At 46.1% G+C, this 19,486-nt stretch overlaps 1 protein-coding gene across 6 annotated transcripts in view; it reads left to right on the top strand.

Moving 5' to 3' along the window:
* The first annotated feature begins 11,620 nt into the window (after positions 1 to 11,620).
* Positions 11,621 to 19,486, top strand: part of ALKBH3 (alkB homolog 3, alpha-ketoglutarate dependent dioxygenase) — a 167,703-nt gene continuing 159,837 nt past the window's right edge. For 2 of the 6 annotated variants that reach the window (XM_058663150.1, XM_058663151.1), the window contains exons 1-5: positions 11,625 to 12,087; positions 12,398 to 12,501; positions 13,711 to 13,745; positions 15,950 to 15,997; positions 19,172 to 19,275. In XM_058663150.1, the coding sequence (XP_058519133.1) occupies positions 12,009 to 12,087; positions 12,398 to 12,501; positions 13,711 to 13,745; positions 15,950 to 15,997; positions 19,172 to 19,275 (370 nt within the window). In that variant the 5' untranslated portion in view covers positions 11,625 to 12,008. Of the gene's footprint in view, positions 12,088 to 12,397; positions 12,502 to 13,710; positions 13,746 to 15,949; positions 15,998 to 19,171; positions 19,276 to 19,486 lie in introns of all 6 variants that reach the window. The other 4 variants (XM_058663147.1, XM_058663148.1, XM_058663149.1 and 1 more) reach the window with 4 other exon arrangements.

Here is a 19,486-nt window from a genome sequence, read left to right as displayed (position 1 = left end):
TGTCATGTCCCCTGTGTGTATCATGTGCTGCATATGCAGCAGTGGCATGCTGTCCATTGCACAGGCATCAGCAACTGAGGAGGCGCCTCCCCACACATGCACTCCAAGGTCAGTCTACATATACTATGATTTTCCTTGTAGCTGGGGTTTGAGTCCACTGGTCTAGTCGCCTCATCTGAGGTGACCTCAGACCTGACTCGTGTATGTGCCAGCCAGTTCAGGCTGAGGTTCAGTCCATCACTTGCCAGCCAACACACATAACCAGTGGATACAGCTACCTGATCAGTTCAACTCTTAGTCCCATCTCATGCAAATGGATGGGTGCTGTGGCCTAGTCCAGTCCTGCCCACCACAGGCCCAGTCTTCACACACTTCACTGGTTAATGCAACCTAGTCAAGGATATCCCCAATAACCCACACCAGGCCCACCCCCAGTCCTGGTTTTTGCATGTACTGCGGCCTAGCCCGGCTTCCCATCTGGCTGTTGTGTACACCCATGGGTGCTGTCGCGTAACTCAACCAGACCCAGCCCACACATATGCCAATTGGTGCTCCTGCCTTCACCAGCCTGTCCCACCCCCATCCCTGGCTCTCACATTCACTAGTGGAAGCTGCAGCCCAGCACGGGAGTGCTCACAGTTCCTCACTAGGCCTGTTCCCAGCCCCAGATCCCATGCTTGGCAAGCGGGTACTGCAATCTAGCCTGACATGACCTACACTTGTTCTGACACTTGCCGGCAGGTGCTGCGGCCAAGCCCAATCTCACCCCAGACCAGCCCACACCCAGTCCCAGCCCTCATGCTCACCAGTGGAAGCAGCAGCCCAGCAAGGGAATCCTTAAAGTTCTACTGCCAGGCCCACTCCCAGTATTGGGTCCTGTGCGTACCAACAAGCACTGTGGCCCGATCTGAGGTGGCCTACTCCCAGTCTCAGCATTCACCAGCGGCTGCTGCAGCCTGGCTCAGCCTGGCCTGCCCCAATCCCAGATCATTCTGGCAAGTGCAGCAGCCTCGCCCAGCCTGGCCCAGCCCCACATTCTCATGTGAACCGAGAAGTGTTGTGGTCCAACTCGGCATGGCCTGCACCTCGTTCTGGCTCTTGCTTGTACTAATGTGTGCTGTGGATTGGCCTAGCCTGGCCTGCCCCTAGCCCCAGTTCATGTGCTCACCAGCAGGAGCTGCAACCTATTAGGGGAATTCCTCAGAATCAGCTCCCAGCTCCAGATTTTGAGTATGTCAGTGGCTGCTGTCATACTCAAAGCCTGACATGGCTGGCCCCCAATCCTGGCATTCACTGATGGGTACTGCAGCCTAGCCTGACTGGCCCATGCCCCAACCCAGCTCTCATGTAACCCATCAGGTGCCACAGCCTAGCCTGGCCTGTCCCACACCCATTCTGGCTCTCACGAGCACCAGCAAGTGCTGGAGTGTAGCCCAGACGGATGTGCCTCCAAATGCAGACCACACATATGCCATTTGGCAATGGGTGCTCCAGCCTTGCTCAGCCTGGTCCACCCATAGCCTTGGCTCTCACACTCATCAATGGGAGCTGCAGCCTAGCAGAGGAGTTCCCAAGGTTCCCCTACCAAGCCTCTTACCAGCCCCAGATCTTGTATATGCTGGCAGGAGCTTCAACCCAGCTTGGCATGGCCTGCCCACAGTCTCAACCCTCATTGGCAGGTGTTACAGTTCAGCCCAACCAGGCATGGCTCACACTCTGTCCTGTCCCACGAGTGTACCAGTGGGTGCTGCAGCCTGGCCTGGCCTGACCTGCACCTTACCCAACCTTCAAAAATACTGACAGTTGCTGTAGCACTTCCTAGCCTAGCAGGGGAGTGCCCCAAGTTTCCCTAACAGGCCCACTCTCAGCCTCAGATCTCAAGTGTCCCAGTGGATAACATGGCCCTGCTTGGCATGGTCTGTCCTCGCCTTGCATGTGCCTAGATCCCCCGTATGGGCATCGGTTCATGTCCCAGCTTCTCCACGTCCCATACAGCTCCCTGCTTGTGGCCTGGGAAGCAGTCGAGGACAGCCTATAGCCTTGGGTTCCCTCACTCACTCAGGAGACTCGAAAGAAGATCCTGGCTCCTGGCTTCAGATTGGCGCAGCTCTGGTCATTGCGGCCACTTGGGGAGTGAATCAACGAACAGAAGATCTTCATTTCTGTTTCTCCTCTCTGTAAATCTGACTTTCCAATAAAAAGAAATAAATCTTTCAAAAAGAATATTATTAGAATATTACTTTGCTACTATTAGAAGTTGTTTTACGTCCAGATATAGCCAATTTTAAAAATTGTTCCATGTATGCCTAAGGAGAAAGTTTATTTTCTATGTATTTGCACTAAATCAAGATTGTGAATTGTTCTGTTCAAATCTTTTAGATCTTTACAAAGTTCAGTCTGATCTAACAATAATTTAGACGAGGGTTTTGAGCTCTGTGCTATAATGGTGGTAGCCTAGGCAATTTTCCCCATTTTACGAACTTTTCCTTTATATACATTTCATTGAGTGAATAAAGTTTAGAATTCTTACATCATCCTGGTAAGTTAAACTCTTCTTTCAAAAAAATTATATGTCGTGCGTGACTGCCTTTATCACAAACAGATCTGTGACATCCCTGAATGTCCGTGGCTACCTTTGCTCAGCTCTCCGCGGCTTTCAGTCTTTTCACCCCCTAGCTCTGGGCATGCTCACATTTCAGCTTTGTCTCTTGTTAGCCTAGTGAATCTGGAATTGGTTGTGTTTTTCATCTGGCCATTCTCCTTAGATTTATAAGAACTCCAAAAATATGAAGACTTCTTTTGCCATACAAGTTTATGCTACTTGTATTTCTCTTTGCAATTTTCCCCCCTCACTTCTTGATAGGCTACTTTAAAAAAGATTCCAATTCTCCCTATGTACTGGTTTGGCTTTTGTTTAAGCCTGTCTGGAGTAATTTCTTACTGCATGCTCATCTTTTTTTTTTTTTAATTCAGTGTGGAAAGTTTATGTACTTCAGTGTTGGGGGGTTGAATACATTGACATGTTATAGTCCATATCTACTCATTCCCATATCTTAAATCCTCCTGGTTGCTGTCACTCAAAGTGATGCCTCTTCATAGTGTGAAATGTTAATTTTGAGGCCCTGTTAGTTTTATGTTGATCTGGGAGGGTGTGTCCTATGGACTAAACTGGAAAGATCTTCACATGCCAGTTTTCTTTTTTTTTTTAAAAAAAAAGATTTTATTTGTTTTATTACAGTCAGATATACAGAGAGGAGGAGAGACAGAGAGGAAGATCTTCCGTCCGATGATTCACTCCCCAAGTGAGCTGCAACGGCCGGTGCGCGCCGATCCGAAGTCAGGAACCTGGAACCTCCTCCAGGTCTCCCACGCGGGTGCAGGGTCCCAAGGCTTTGGGCCATCCTCGACTGCCTTCCCAGGCCACAAGGAGGGAGCTGGATGGGAAGTGGAGCTGCCGGGATTAGAACCGGTGCCCATATGGGATCCCGGGGCGTTCAAGGCAAGGACCTGAGCTGCTAGGCCACGCTGCCGGGCCCCACATGTCAGTTTTCTTTTGTTCCTCTCCCCAGCCTGTGCCTCTGCCAGCCTGGTATCATTCTAATTCTGTTTGGTGCACCTGACAAAAGAGGTGTCACAGGCTTAGTTCTTGAATCTGCTAGTAATTTCTGTAATTAGTCTCCTGTTCCCTATCCTGGGCCTTGGCATTTTCCCCACGGAGTAGCCACTGGCACTAATTTCCTGTTTTTGTTTGTTTGTTTGTTTGTTTTTACTGTTCATTACCCTACTCCTATTCCCTTCCCCCTTTTGGTTGGTTAGTTTGTTTTCCCTTGGAGATCTCCCTGTGAATCCAGCCTTGCATTGGAATGCATCGTGGGGAACAGGTTCATTAAGCAGGAGTTTGGGTCCTGGGATAATTATTTGTTTCACATTTTTCTGTGTCAGGATTCAGTGTGAAATAAGCTAACAGAAAATAGAGCAACATAGCGTAATTTTGTGTATTTTAAAGATTTCTTTTCATTTGAAAGGCAGATTTGCAGAGAGAGATCTTCCATCACTGCTTAGCTCTTCAAATGGCTGTCAGCTGGAGCTGAGCTGAACCCATCTGAAACCAGGAGTCTGGAGCTTTTTTCGGATCTCCCATGTGAGTACAAAGACCCAAGGGCTTGAACTATCCACCATTGCTGGATCAGAAGTGGAGCAGCCAAGACACAAACTGACACCCATATGGGATGCTGGCACCAAAGGCAGAAAATTAGCCTGTTAGGCTTCTGCACCAGCCCCAATAATTTCTAAAAAGAACACAGGAGAAATACAAGCACTCACTAACCCCCTACATCATAACTCCAGCCCTGCGTTTCTTTCTTAGTAGTATGCATTCAGACTTCATGCATGTATTCTCAAGGCTTGGTAGTGTGTCTTTTTGATTACTGAATAACAGTCCACTGTGTGAATGTACTTGGTTTATTTATACAGCCATCCGTGATAGACAGGTGGTAGTTTCAGTTTTGGTAGTTTTGAACAATGCCACTATAAACATCCGTGTGCAAGTTTTGTTTGGTGGACAAAGTTTTCCACTCATTTGTGTAAATACAAAATACTAAGGAACATAATTATGTATGCTATGGAAGGGCCTCTCGGTTAAGGACAATGCAGTAAGACCTCAGACTCACACCTTCCAAAGTTGCTTTCTGCCCAGGACGTGATAGCTACTAGAGATCACCTGGCAGCTAGAGCGCCTCATGTTAAGATGCCCAGGTTATCCAGTGTTATTCCATACATAGGAATAACTGGAGCTCATTGTTTTCCTTATCCATCCATCCACCACGATGCAGATATAGGCTGCATTCAGCAGCTGGGCAAAGCAGTGGTTGTGACTTCCAGAAACCACCCAACCAATGGGATCTCATGCCAATATCCAATAAACAGCCATGCTGTTTTTGGTTTTTGTAGGACAGAGATAACCTGGGTATAAGAGTTGAACTTTCACACTTCCCTACATTGTGAACTGGCCTACAAAGAGTGGAGAGTCCACTTAGGTAGCACAGAGGGAAATGACCCACTAGCCCTTAACTTAATCATTGTGGCTGCACTGTGATTTGTTCATAATAAGCAGTTATCAAATGCTTGCTGAAAGGCATTCCAAAAACATGAGAAAACAAGCCCTGCCTTAGGTACATACTTAAAAATAAATGACTTGACAATAGTTTCAAAGGAGCATCATTCTGTGAGATGGAAAATAAAGGAAGCAAGGGAGAGAATGAGTGCTTAATGTCTATTGCATGCTTTAAATTGTGTGTAAATTAACATCTAGTGTTTGTTAGGCTTTGCAGGCCTATGTGATCCATTTCCTTTCTGTGTCATCTCCCCACACTTTCTCACTTAGCTTAAGAGATTGAAGAAAAATGGCTTCAGTACTCCACTCCTTGAGGATTCATACCCTTGGCAATCAGCCCTTGCAACAACTGCATGTAAGAAGTGGTTTAGGGGAAGGTATTGACCTAGCTCTGAAGATCCCTACACCCTACATCGGAGTGCCTGGGTTCAGTTTCTAGCTGCAGCTGCTGATTTTGGCTTCCTGTCTATATACTCCCTCAGAGGCAGTAGTGGTGTTCCAGTGACTGCCCTCCCGCCACTCACATGGCAGACTTCCTAGCTCCTGGATGGGCCCAGTCCTGTTCAGGTCAGGCCACAGTAGGCATTTGGTGGGTGAACCAACAGGTGTGAGTACACATGCTCTCTTTTTCTCAACTTCCCTCCCTCTCTCAGAAAGCAAACAAGGTTGCTACTTTGAACAATAAGTGAAATAGAAATGATTTTGTACTTCTCCACCTTGACTTTAGGAGTTCTTGTGTGTTTGCGCAGCCTCCTCTTCTAGCTCCTTCTCTGCGCTACCACTACTAGAACATGCCTGGTAGGTGTGTTCAAAGACAAGAGACCACATGAAGAGACTGGTGTTGTGGTGCAATGGGTTAAGCTGCTGCTTGGGACACCAGCACCAGTACAAGTCCTGGCTGTTCTACTTCCAATCCAGCTCGCTGCTATATGTGCCTGGGAATGTGGCAGAAGTTGCCTCAAGGACATGGGCTCCTGCTGCCTATGTGGAAGACCAGGATGGAGTTCCTGGATCCTGCTTTGGCCTGGGTCAAGCCTCAGCCGTTGGGGACATTTGAGGAGTGAGCCATTTCTCTCTCTGTCTCTCTCTTCCCCCTCCTTTCCTCTCTCTCCTCCTTTTTTCTGTGAAACTCTGCCTTCTAAGTAAAAAAATAAATAAGCCTTTAAAAAGAGACAGAGGTCAGATGGAGTCAAGGCTGGCCTAGACCAGCCAGCTGAACTTGACTCAGATCAGCAGCACTCCCAGCAATGTAGGATTCAGCATAGGTTGATCACATAGGTAGGTTTCCTTATGACAGAATCTCATCGTGAATATGACAACTGTTGACAACTGTAATGTGTTTATTTTATACAAGTGAAAAACTAGTATTTGAGAGGTTGGTGCGATGCATAGTAACTTAGGCCTCTGCCTGCAGGGACAGCATCCCATATGGGTGCCAGTTCGAGTCTTGGGTGTTCCACTTCCCAATCCAGATCCTACTGATGGCCTGGGGAGCAGTGGTAGATGGCCCAACTCCTAGATGCCCTGCACCACATGCGAGACCCAGAAGAAGCTCCAGGCTCCCATTTTCAGAGCAGCCCAGCTCCAACTGTTGCATCTGTTTGAGGAATAAAACAGTGAATGGAAGATCTCTCTCTTTCAGTCTATCCTTCTCTCTGTAAATCTACCTTTCAAATAAAAATAACTAAATTAGTACTTAAAAGGAGCTCTCAATAAATGCTAATTAATGCAATTATTTGCTTCCATTCAGAAACAAGAGTGTACACATGTTGTCTACAGGTTAGAAAATGTGTCAGAATATCTTTGAGCCACGTAAGTACTACACACCTTACAATGTTGACCAAACTCTCTTTTGTCAACAAATTCTTTCCTGAGAACTACAACCTTTCATAATCTCTCCTGGTGCCCAGATTTTTGTCTGCTCATCACAGTCTCACATCCAATGCTTCTGTTCTTTAATGATGTCTCACACAGTCTACCTGGGGCTCACCGGGAAAAGATTTTTTTTTACCTCCTGCAGCATCTACAATTATACTGGGCATTAAACCAGAGGAATTCCTGTCTGGAGTTTGAGAGAACACCCTCTGCTCACCAACATGTTTGGTCTTGGTAAAGTCCTGGAAGGTTCATAGCCAACACACTACAGAGTGCAGGTTCTCTCCACATGGGAATGTCTGCATCTTTGGCAGTGAAACTGGACTCGGAATTTCTCTAGGCAACAGCTTCACTGAAAACGTTTCACATGATGTGCAATCATTTTCCTTGGATTGGATTTTCTCAGGAATACAGCAGCAGACGTGCCACACAGAGAATGGGATAAAAACGGGCTGTTTGGCAAGAAATGTGCTGTGAAAATGGGCATCAGAAAGCAGCACACAGCTCCCTTGGAGTCATTTCTGGAAGCTCCGGGCCTGAAAGCATCTGTCAGTTTCACCATAAAGGGAGGAAATCACTGTGGAGTGGAACATCACTGGTGGAAAACAGCTCATGGAAGATGTGTGTGATTTTCAAGTGGCATTGGATCGCAACCTTGCTTTTCTCTTTGTACCAAAAATAAATGTTATTTTTTTTTTAAAAAAAGACTTATTTATTTTTATTGGAAAGACAGATTTTCAGAGAAGGATCTTCCATCCACTGGTTCACTCCCCAGATGGCCCCACTACTGGAGCTGAGCTGATCCAAAGCCAGGAGCTTCCTCTGGGTCTCCCATGCAGGTGCAGGGTCCCAAGGCTTTGGGCCATCCTCTGCTGCTTTCCCAGGACACAAGCAGAGAACTGAGTGGGAAGTGGAGCAGCCAGGACACAAGCTAGCATCTATACGGGATGCTAGCATTTGCTGACAGAGGACTAAATCCTTGAGCCACCGTGCTGGGTTCCTTGAAGTGCCATCATATTGAGAGTGCTGGAGCACTTGGAAAGTGAAAGGAGGCCTTATAAAGCATGCACCTTCATACTGAGAAATGCTTGTTCCAAGGAGAGGCAAGACCACCAACGAAATCTCCCATAGGGGTCAGTCTCAGTGGAGGAAACAGAAGAGAAAGCAACATAAGAGTGGGTCTGAATGTGAACTGTCAGCCTTTGTCCTCAACTCTAGCTACCACGGTCCTACTCCAGTCTGGCCTCCAGTGGCACTCAGAAGCTTCCTAGGGATGTGGGCCAGGAAACACAAGCCATTCAAAGAATGATTAGCCATAATATAGGATGACTTTCAGGGAACTCTGGAAACAATGGTGTTTTATAAATGCAGGGAGCAGCCACTACTCATCTCCAAAGCAAAGCAGAACACCACAGAAGTAGCACTTCTGCCTCCCCAAGTCCATGTGAGCAGGAAGCCAGATGGGAAGCAGAGGTGGACGTAAACCAGGCATTACAATGTAGGATGCTGGTATCCCAAGATGTGACTCAGCCACTGGTTCACACTCCCACCTCAAGATATGGATTTAGCAGTAGCAAGAACAGAGGTGCATTAGTAGGGCAGAGTTGAGCTCTGTGTAATAGTATCACACTTATTTTTTTTTAACTTTGTGGGTTTTTTTTCTTTACTTGAAGGTCTAAGTTACAGACACACACACAGAAAAATCCTCCATCTGCTGATTCACTCCCCAAATGTCCCTATCAGCCAGGGCTAGGAAAGACCAAAGCAAGGAGACGAAAGCTTCTTCTGGGTCTCCTATGTGGGTGCAGGGGCTCAGGCACCTGGGTTGTCCCCTGCTGCTTTCCCAGGCACATTTAGCAGGAAGTTGGATTGGACGTGGAGCAGCCACGACTTGACCAGGAGCCCACATGTATCACAAAACAGGTCCCAGAAGACATTCTTAACACTCTTAACGTTGTCTATCATGTTCTGGTCATTTGGCTGAATTGTTTGCATACATTATCCCACTTCATCCTTCCAACAGGTGCCTAGCCCATTCTTCAAAGGAGTACCTGCCACAGATTTTACACTTAAGTAAAACGTGGTGTGGGGACCACAATTTAGGTATGTGTACTCAAGCAAAATTTGCTTAGCCCTGAGATCAAAGAGGCGTGGTCCCATGCCCTGTTGTAATAGCTGTGATTGAGGTATGCACAGGTTTGCCATGGCAACACAAAGGCGCATCCTGGGCTGTTCCAGGATGTCTGAATAAAATGTAAGTCTGCATAACAGATCGAGGAAGCTGGAGTCTCAGTTTCTCAGAGCTCACATCCTGAAGATTTCAACCCAGGAGACACATCTGCATTCAAGCCCTAACCACACGCTCCGCACTGGCCTCCACTCTTGGTCTCCACTTGGTCCGCAGTTGCAGCGACTCGGCCCTATCGGTGCGGGGGTACAGGATGAGCTGCCCGGACTCCAAGGCAGTGCACCGGAAGCGGCGGTGCCGGGCGGTCGTAGGCGGCGCACCTTCCGGTGGGGAGTTGTGGAAGTCGCTTGCTGTGGAGTGTTTGTGAGCTGCGTGGCGGCGGCGGGGCGGCCCTTGAGGCGCCGGAACCGAGCGGGTTTGAACCTGCTCGCCCGGCTGTGCAGGTGCGCCCCGGAGCCCCTGGTCCTCTAGGGAAGGAGGGCTCGGGAGGAGCCGGCCTGGCGGCTGGGAAGCCTCGGGTCCTGGTGCCCAGCGCGCCTGGCCGGCTCCGGGATCCTGGTTCTGCGGCGGCTGCCGGCGCTTCGAGGGTTGACAACTCTCGGTCAGGAACCTTGGGGTGAGAGTGGCGTCCGTCAGGGAACAGCTGCTAGGACTCCCAAACCCAGTGGGCCTGGGGCCTTGGCGGCTGTCTGCTTGCCAGTTGTCCCCTGGCCGAATAGCGGGTACAGCCCCCACCCCAGGGTACAGCCCTCCCCGGGGGACTGCAGCTAATTGTGTTCACTTTTTAAAAAAATGTATTTTTATTGCACAGTTAAACGTATAGAGAGAGGAGGAGAGACAGACAGGAAGATCTTCCGTCCAATGGTCCACTCCCCAAGTGACTGCAACGGCTGCAGCTGATTCTATCCCAAGCCAGGAGCCAGGAGCCTCTTCCAGGTCTCTCACGTGGGTGCAGGGTCCCAATGCATTGGGCCGTCCACGACTGCTTTCCCAGACCACAAACAGGGAGCTGGATGGGAAGTGGGGCTGCCGGAATTAAAACCAGCGACCATGTGGGATCCCGGTATGTGCAAGGCCAGGACTTTTAGCCGCTAGGCTACCGCTCCGGGTCCCGTGTTCTCACTTCTTACAGCAGATATCAGTAGGGCTGCCCCACTGAAAGTGGTTCAAATGGAGAACTGTTAGCTGTGTCCTGAACTCTCACCTCCCAGCTTGTGAAATGAACGTTCAGATCACCGAAGGGGATTTGTGAAAACAGATTCCTAGATCGGATCTCTGGTGGGTCCAGCACTAGAACCTTGGGACCAGGAGGCTAAATTTGAGATGTGAAGGTTGCTTAGATCCCAAATCCAGTGGATCTAAGATTTGAAACTTGGAGCTTGAATGTCCTTATTTGGTCATTGCTTTTATGGATAGCTGTGTGTACCTGTATTTGCTGTGGACAGACTTTGCTCAAAAAAAAAAAAAAAAAGTCAATGTAGGATTATTGGAAATTACGAGGTGGATTTTTCACTGAACTGAAGACTAAAACTTAATAAAATCTGAATGCAAATTGTCTACTGTTGATTTCCTGTGTGGGTAACTCACTGTGCTTGTTCATCTCCATATAGACAGTGTATTGCCATCTCCTATACTGCTTATTTTAAAGACAACTGTCTCTGTTAGTATTCTAAGTTACGTTTTCTTCTAGGTGTTTTATGTTTGAATTTATATGGTAAAAAGATGTATTGGTTTGAAATGCAGAAAGAAAGAGAGGGGGAGACCTAGAGAATTCTTGCAGTTCCAGGTGATGGCAGCAGGCAGGGTTGGACCACTCTGAAGCAGGAGCCAGGAACTCCATCTGGCACCTTGGCAGGGAGCTGGATTGGAAGTGGGGCTGCCAGGCCTTGGAATGGGGTTCCTGTGGAATGCCAGCATTGCAAGTGGTGGCTAAGCCCGCCGCTGCACAATCTCAGCCCCAAATTTTAGTTTATTTAAAAATTTGTCCTGAATTAACATTAGTTGTGCGTATGTGTGAGCTATTGTGTAATGTTTTGATATGTATATACATTGTGGAATGATTGAAGAGATCAACACATCACCTCACATTTCCCGTTTTTTTGGTGTGTGGGGAAAACATGTTGAAATCTATTGTAGCAGTGGTGAAATGTGCGCTGTGGTGTTCTTGTAGTCACCATTCTGTTCACTCAAGCTTAATGCTGTTGTTGGATGCAAGTTTTGTAGCACTTAGCTAGCCCAGCCTGTGGTCAACGCCTCCTGCTCTCTACGTCTGTGAGTCTGACTTTTGTAGATTGCACATAAAAGTGAGATCATGCAGGATTTGTCTGCACCTGGCTGCTTTCACTTAGCTTGATGTGCTTCAGGTCTCTTCACCAAGGCTGCCTCCCACAAGCTTCAGAGCGTTTGTTGCAGCCAGTAAGAACTGAATGTGGACATGCACTTGAGAGCTGAAGCCCCAGTCGGTGAAGTTTCCTTGTGTTCTACTCTTGGGAACTAGTGTGAGTGATGAGATTTAGGACAGATTCTAGAGGACTGGAGAATTTCTCAACCAGTACTTTTTTGTGCAGGTGCCATGGTGATAAGGTTATGGAAGATTACTAGCTGTCCCAAGTAACTTAATAGGCTACTTGATTGTGATGTTGTGATAACAAGTTGATTTTATGTAAGGGTGTTGATAAAAGGATTACAACTGCCTTCTTAGGAGATCGAGCTGTTAGAACCCTGACTAAATGCATCTCTCTTTCTTTTTAAAAGAGCAGCAGATACCACTGTGTGGTTTAAATCAGGAATGAGATCTTTGGAGAGCTCAGAGCCCACTACATTTTGGTCAACATGGAAGACAAAAGACGCCGAGCCCGAGTCCAGGGAGCCTGGGCTGCTCCTGCAAGAAGCCATGGTGTTGCCCAGCCAGGCAAGAGCCCGCGGGGATGCCGTCGGGGCTGCTGGGAGGGACAGCTGTTGTCCTCTTTGCTTTATACACTTTGGTTTATTCTGCTCATTATTTCAGTTGATGCTCAGGAATTGTTTCAAATGTGGCTGGCCTGTTGTCTGATTTGGTTGGTGGTAAGCTAACAGTGGGATTCCTCATCTTTGGTCAGTGTGTGTTCCAGTGATCTGCTGACTTCACTCTGCCGAGGTCACTCAAGTCCATGTGAATGTTCCTGGCCCTTGCTCAGTGGGTGACTTTCCGCATGTTGAGGCTGCTTGCTGTTTTCTTTCAGCTACCACTCCCACGAGCCATCTCCGCCAAACACCTGCTCAGACCTGGAAGAGCAGGGAGCATCATCTCTCTGACAGAGAGTTCGTGTTCGAAGAACCCCAGCTGGTAAGTCTGATTTTACCCTGTAACTCTTACAAAGATTTGCTTATGAAAAGCCGTTGAATCTGTCTCACCTTCTCACTCTGACTCTTTCAGCTCAAAATGAAATCTTCAAAGTTACCTATAATCTCTCACAATATCCAATTACACATATGGTATTTTATTTAAAAATAAAGATATATTCAAAGTTCACTCAGATAGTGACTGGATAAATCCACTAATGAATAAGAGAAGAAGAACTATGCTACTAATGAATAGGAAGTATTTCAATTCATTAATGTATTTGAGGATTCTCTGTGTCTTCTCCCCATTTATATTTGGCGGTAATGGGGGGTGCGTGGAGGCTCTACAGTGCCTGGAAGGTAGAGATTACAGCATGACCAGACCTTGCATTAACCAAGGCAGGTTTTAGTTTTAATGATCCTAAAACCATCTTTTAGTCAGTGTTAATGCTGCAAATATTTTTGAAATTGGATTGAAATTTCAGTTATTTTGGAAAACCACCTGATGCTTTGCTCTGTTCTCCATGGAAAAAGATGTAAAAAATGCTTAAGATTCACTTTTTAATAATATGAGAAAAAAGGGTTATAAAAAGTCAGGCCAGTGGTGGCTCAGTAGGTTAAGCTGTTGCCTGTGTGTGTCAGCATCGCATATGGGCTCCGGTCCTCAGTCCTGGCTACTCTACTTCCAATCCAGCTTTCTATTAATGTGCTGGGGAAAGCAGCACAAGATGGCCTAAGTGTGGGAGACCCAGAAGGAGTTTCTGACTTTTATTTTTAGCCTGGTCCATCCCTAACAATTGTGGCCTTCAAGGGAGTAAGCCAGTGGATGGAAGAGGGTGGAAGACTCTCTTTACTCTCTCTCTCCCTGTATCTATAACTCTACCTTGTACAAACTTCTTTTAAAGAAAATGATGCACCTTGCTTATATCATGATTATGCAGTTGTCAGAAGAACTTACTTTATAGTATCCATAATGTTTTGGTTTTTTTTTTTAGTCTGTTTTCTGGAAAGGTTTCTCCAGACTTCCTGTCTGGACAAAAGGAAGACTGATAAATTCTGATTGTATGCTCTTCCTGTCTTCTGGCAAGTGTGAAGCAGTTTTAGGAACAGAAGCAAGCACCCGTGCTGGGGTAGAAAGGGGTTGGAATAACGGGACCGTTGACAAGCTGGCATTCAGTCACATCCCAGAAGTAAATCAGCTGTCTCCTTGCAGGTGGCACGACATGCTCCGGAGCCGCGAGTGATCGAGTGAGTGACTCGCCGCATTGTTGCCTGCCATGACACACGGAGGCCAGGATTACTCCCTCACTCTGGCTTTTCCAGCTGGAAGAGAATGGCTCACTAAGTATCCTAATTGCCGTCTGGGATATTCATGTCTCAGATGTCCTTGAGCTTGATCTTTTGATGAGACTTTGAATTTGCCCGATGGCATGGAAAATGCAACAACATGCCCATACTTGAATGCGACTCAGGGTCGGATCCCTGGCCTTGCGTCCCCGACACTTGCAGACAGTAGGCTGGAGCATCACGTTGGTCCATAAAGATTTTTACCCCTGCATCATTGAACTGTTCAAGAAACCTCTGAGTACCATTTTACAAGCAATGCTTATCCCGGCCCCTGGCAATCTCAGTGGCCTGATAGTCCACTTATTAAAGCCAAGTGATTGTATCAGAGCAATGTAAATGATGCTAAAAGCCATTATGTCGATTAGTGCCTTAAATGTTCTGGTCCACAGTTTATGGCAAAGCTTTGACTCCTCCTGCTTCTCAGTTTCCGCCTAAAGGAGATCAGTTCTCAGTAAAAACTGTCATTTTAGCAAATAAGCTTAAGGTGTATGTTCACCCATGAGTGAACTGTACTGATGTTTGGCTCTTGGCTGGTTGATCTGTATGACTAAGAAAATTTCAAAATAACTCAAATGTTGTTGGTTAGATATGTAACTACTCTTTATGGTGAGTCTGTCCATCTCTCTGAATTTCAGGGCTATCTTAAGAGTGTGAACCATGTAATCTCTGAAGGCTCAATTTCTCTCTAATAGTCTTTGATTATATCAAAAATATCAGTATGGTGTTGCCTTCACTGGTAATACAGGAAATTTGTAAAGGCTAAGAACCCTGTTACTAAATACAGATTGGATGTTCAGTCCAGAAAAGCTGGGTAGCTGTGAGTTTGCAAGTTAGAGGAAATTGACAGAAACCATTTCAATTTGACCCTAGACTTTGTTCATTATTATTATCGAAAGTTTGCGGTTTTTTCTTTGTTTTTTCATTTTGCTGTTTTTAATAGCCAGAAATGTGTTCTAATTTAAAACAGGTTCGTTTCTGTATGTCCCAGATATATCACGTTGAAACATTGGATCCCTATCCCTGTTGTACATAACTTACAGGAGTACGCCAAGTATTGTATGTGTAAAAAGGGGTTTGAAGATCGCCCTCAGAGCTTCAGCTCAAAGAGAAGTACTCAGGCCTGTGACAAAGGGTGACACCAAAGCTGTTCCTTTATAGCTAGGCTCAATAAAATGTCTCTGAGAGGGTACAGGCCCAACACACAGCTCCACTCTGATCCTTCTCTCTTCACATGACCCTCATCACCCTGCACTTGTGCACCAGATCTCTGCGCTTCTATGTTTGATTAAATTCAGAAGGCTGTCACCTCTTCGTAGGCACTGGGATACAGTAGGAGCCCGTCCTGCCCTCAGGGTACCCAGTGTCTAGTAAATGAGGTAGACATGTGAACAGGCTGCGGCCTTACGTGTCAGGACACAGTAGCCTTCAAGTAAGGTGTTGGATGACAGGAGTAAGTTAGGAAAAGTTGAGTGATGGTGAGTTGAGATTTCTGGAAGGTGAATTAGAATTTTCCACCAGAGCAAATCCATTCACCGGGTGGAGCTGGTTGGGAGTACCGGGGTGGGAAGGCATTCTTGCAGGTAGAGGTTATGTGGTTAGAGACACGGTGGTGTATTGTATTCAGGGATTGATTGGGACGTGTTAGAGGATGATGAATCCATGGGAGCAGTTAGAGGAAGGAGCTGGGTTACAGCAAGCTTGACTGCGATTACAGGGAACTGTGGGTTTGCATCAGAGGAGGAAGTTGGCGGGTGTCCTTGAGAGCAGCAAGTGTTCAGAGCACTTACAGGCATCCCCTCCCTAACCCTGGATCTTTTTCAGCACCCCTTTGTGTGACCGATTCCTGGACTGTATCAGCCTAAATTCTGTGTGAAATGTAAACAGAATTGTAATTTTCTTAATCCCATTCTTTGCCTCTATGTTTCTGCTCCTCTCTGGGTTCTGTTCCCATTGCCATGGATGGATGTGGCCATCTTGTCTCCCATCTCAGTGGGAGAGGAAGGTTGGGGTTATGCATCCCAAGGACTTTGGGACCTCAGCAGGGTGGGACATATTGTTTTGCCTCCTGCTTGTCCTGCTAACAAGTGTTTCCTTTGTTTCTTTAGCAGGGAGGGTGTTTATGAGATCAGCCTGTCACCCACTGGTGTATCTACGTAAGTGAATTCTCACTAGAAAGTGACTGCTGTTATCTCCCCAGTTATAATTCCTTATATTAATCTACTCACTTACTTGAAATATTTAACTTCTGTCCATTAAATTCTTGGAGAACAAGAATCTCTCCTTTTTATGTTGTATTTCTACCTTAGAAACATTTCACAGTCCTCTTGGAACACCCACATCCCCTGTTGGAGTGCAAGTCCCAACTCCCCTACTTTGGACATAGCTTCCTGCCAATACACTCCTTGGGGTGAAGAGCAGATGATGGCTCAGAAATGTGGGTCCCTGCCACCCATGGCCTAGATCTGGATGGAGTTCCGGCCTCTTGGCTTTGGCAGAATCCTGAGTGAATCAGCAAGTAGAAAATCTGCCTGTCTCCCTGCCTTTCAAATCAAATGAAAATGAATAACATTTTTAAAAGGAATATTTTCACAACCTGTTTGTCAGGTATAATAACTATTTCTACCCCAGTTTTTCAGATGAGAAAATGGGGACAGAGAGATTGAAGACTTTTTTCTAATGTTAACACAGATTAATATCAGACTTTGGTTGGGCCTCAACTTCTATGCTGAGGATGCTCTATTACTACATTAAATATAATATCATATGTAACATTATATAACATTGCTGCCTAAGGTTAAATTTCAATAAACTTAAACAATATGGGCTTGATATGATGGCTCAATGGCTAAATCCTCACCTTGCAAGTGCCAGCATCCTATATATGAATGCCAGTTTATGTCCTGGTTGCTCTACTTCCTATCCAGCTACCTGCTCGTGGCCTGGGAAAGCATTAGAGGATGGCCCAAAACCTTGGGCCGCTCTACACACATGGGAGACCCAGAAGAAGCTCCTGGCTTCTGGCTTCTGGCTTCAGATTGGCTCAGGTTCGGCCATTGCAGCCGTTTGGGGAGTGAACCAGCAGATGAAAGATCTATCTTTCCTCTTCATAAATCTGACATGCCTTTCCAATAAAAATAAATAAATCTTTAAAAGGAATATATTATTTAATATATATTCATTATTTGTAATTTTGAAAGCATCAGCTAGTGCATGAATATAGTAATTCTCATTATAAAATGATGAAACATGTAAAACAAATGCTAGAACAGACATCTGAATAAAGCGCTTGAAAGGGGCTTTCTAAAAAAGATGTATTTATTTATTTGACAAGCAAAGTTTTATATATGTGTGAGAGAGAAAGAGAGGGAGAGAGAGAGAAAAAGACAGACAATGTTTCATCTGCTGGTTCACTTCCCAGATGACTGCAGTAGCCAGTGCTTAGCCAGAAAGAAGTCAGGAGCTTCGAGGTCCGCCATGTAGGTGTTTGGGCCACATTCCACTGCTTTTTCCAGGCAAGTAGCAGGAAGGTGGATTGAAAATGGAACAGCAGGGACACTAACTGGTATTCTTTTGGGATGCTGGTGACACAGGTTGGGGGGTTACTTGCTATGTCATGATACCAGCTCTAAGCCAGGGCTTCTGCTAGGCTTGGAAGGCTGTAAGATTTGTTGGCACTGCTGTTGTGATAATCAGTTTTGGATTTAACAATGACATGAGAAAATCAACTGTACTATTTTGGTCACATCTGATTATTAATTAATTATTATCATTATGTTATATCATATATATATGATATGATATATAATATAATATATGTAATATATGATATATGATATATAATAATTATATATTATACATGTTATACATTATAGATTATATATGATATTATATTATCATAATAATATAATAATATATAATATATAATGATAATTAATAATCAGATGTGACATCAAATGAACAGTGGCGCTTATAAAAAAGTACACCTTCAGAAAGAAGAGCTGCCAGCGCTGAGGCTGTGGGAGAGAGAGTTGCTCGGCCTTTCCAAATATTTCTGATGAAAGACTTCCAAAACAATCCTGAACTGACCTGGCATTGTTGCGAACAGCGTGTTCAGCGAGAGAAAGAACTCCATTTCTGCGTTTGCTTTGACGCAGGCGTGATGACCTCCATCTTTTCCTAGGAATGGCTGTCTTACAACACTACCATTTGTTGTGTTTTAACTTTTGATTTATTTGAATAGAAGATAAAGAGAGGCAGATACACATACACACACAGAGAGAGCTCCCATCAGTTATTTCACTCCCTAAATGCTCATGGTGGATAAGGCTGGGTCAGAGCTGAAGCTGGGAGTTGGCAGTCCATGTCATTCATGTGTGTAGCAGGCACTCAGTTGCTTGAACCATCACTGCTGCCCCCCTCTCCTATACCCCCTTTCTCCGATTCTGTATTAGCAGAAAACTGGAGTCAAGTGTTAGAATCAGAAATTGAGCTGGGGTGCTGCGAGATGGACCCCAGGCCTTTTAACTGCTGGACTAAGTGCGTGTTCCCCACACATTGTTAGAATAGCACAGAGCCAGGAGTGTTTTTGGTTATGCCACTGACCCCTCGAGGTGACCTTGAGCAGTAGATACAATCTTCAGGTTACGGGTGAGAAAACCCAAATTCAGAAAGACCACCAAAGTTGCACTGCTCGGCCGTGCTGCGATGTTTGCACCAAAGCCTACAAAAGCCCAATGCATCTGCACTCCCTTCCACCTTCCTTTCCTCTTTCATTTGCCTTAATGAAAGGAGTCTGTTTTGTGCCTAGAGCTCTTGGTCTGGGAAGTGGCAAGATGGTTTCACTTACCAGGCCTGGCGCGATAGCCTAGTGGCTGAAGTCCTCACCTTGAACGTGCTGGGATCCCATGTGCTGGGATTCCATATGGGCGCTGGCTCATGTCCTGGCAGCCCTGCTTCCCATCTAGTTCTCTGCTTGTGCTCTGGGAAAGCAGTTGAGGACAGCCCAAAGCCTTGGGACCCTGCACCTGCACGGAGACCCGAAGGAAGCTCTTGGCTCCTGGCTTTAGTTCGGCTCAGCTCCAGCCATAGCGGCCACTTGGGGAGTGAGCCATCAGACTGAGGATCTTCCTGTCTTTCTCTCCTTCTCGCTGTGTGTTTGCCTTTCCAATAATAATAATAATAATAATAATAATAATAATAATAATAATAAAAAGGTGGTTTCGCTTACCTACTAAAGATAGTGTCCAGATGAATTTATTCCACTAGCGGTTAGCGTTTGCCCCACCCTTTTTCTATCCTGTCGTTAATAATGGTTCTCTCTGTGTCAGGGTGCGTTTGTATCCTGGCTTTGTTGATGGGAAAGAAGCTGACTGCATGCTGGAACAGCTCTGTCGAGAGGTGCCCTGGAAGCAGAGGACTGGCTTCAGAGATAGTAAGTAGATCTCACATACCACAGCTGCTGCTGTCTGGTCCCTCTCCAGAATGTTCTCCAACGCCAGGGCCTCTGCTCACCACAGCCAGTCTTGAACAGCGCTGAAAACTTGAGGCAGTAAGGATGACCCGGATTAGCCTGTCAGGGGTGACAGGGACAAGTATTCCAGGCAGAGGCTGGGGACACTGTGGCCAGAGTTTGGAGGTTAGAG

Source organism: Ochotona princeps, chromosome 4 (genome assembly GCF_030435755.1).
Source record: "Ochotona princeps isolate mOchPri1 chromosome 4, mOchPri1.hap1, whole genome shotgun sequence".
Taxonomy (NCBI): domain Eukaryota; kingdom Metazoa; phylum Chordata; class Mammalia; order Lagomorpha; family Ochotonidae; genus Ochotona; species Ochotona princeps.
Note: the sequence above shows the minus strand (reverse complement) of the source record. Positions and strands in the feature narration are given on the sequence as shown.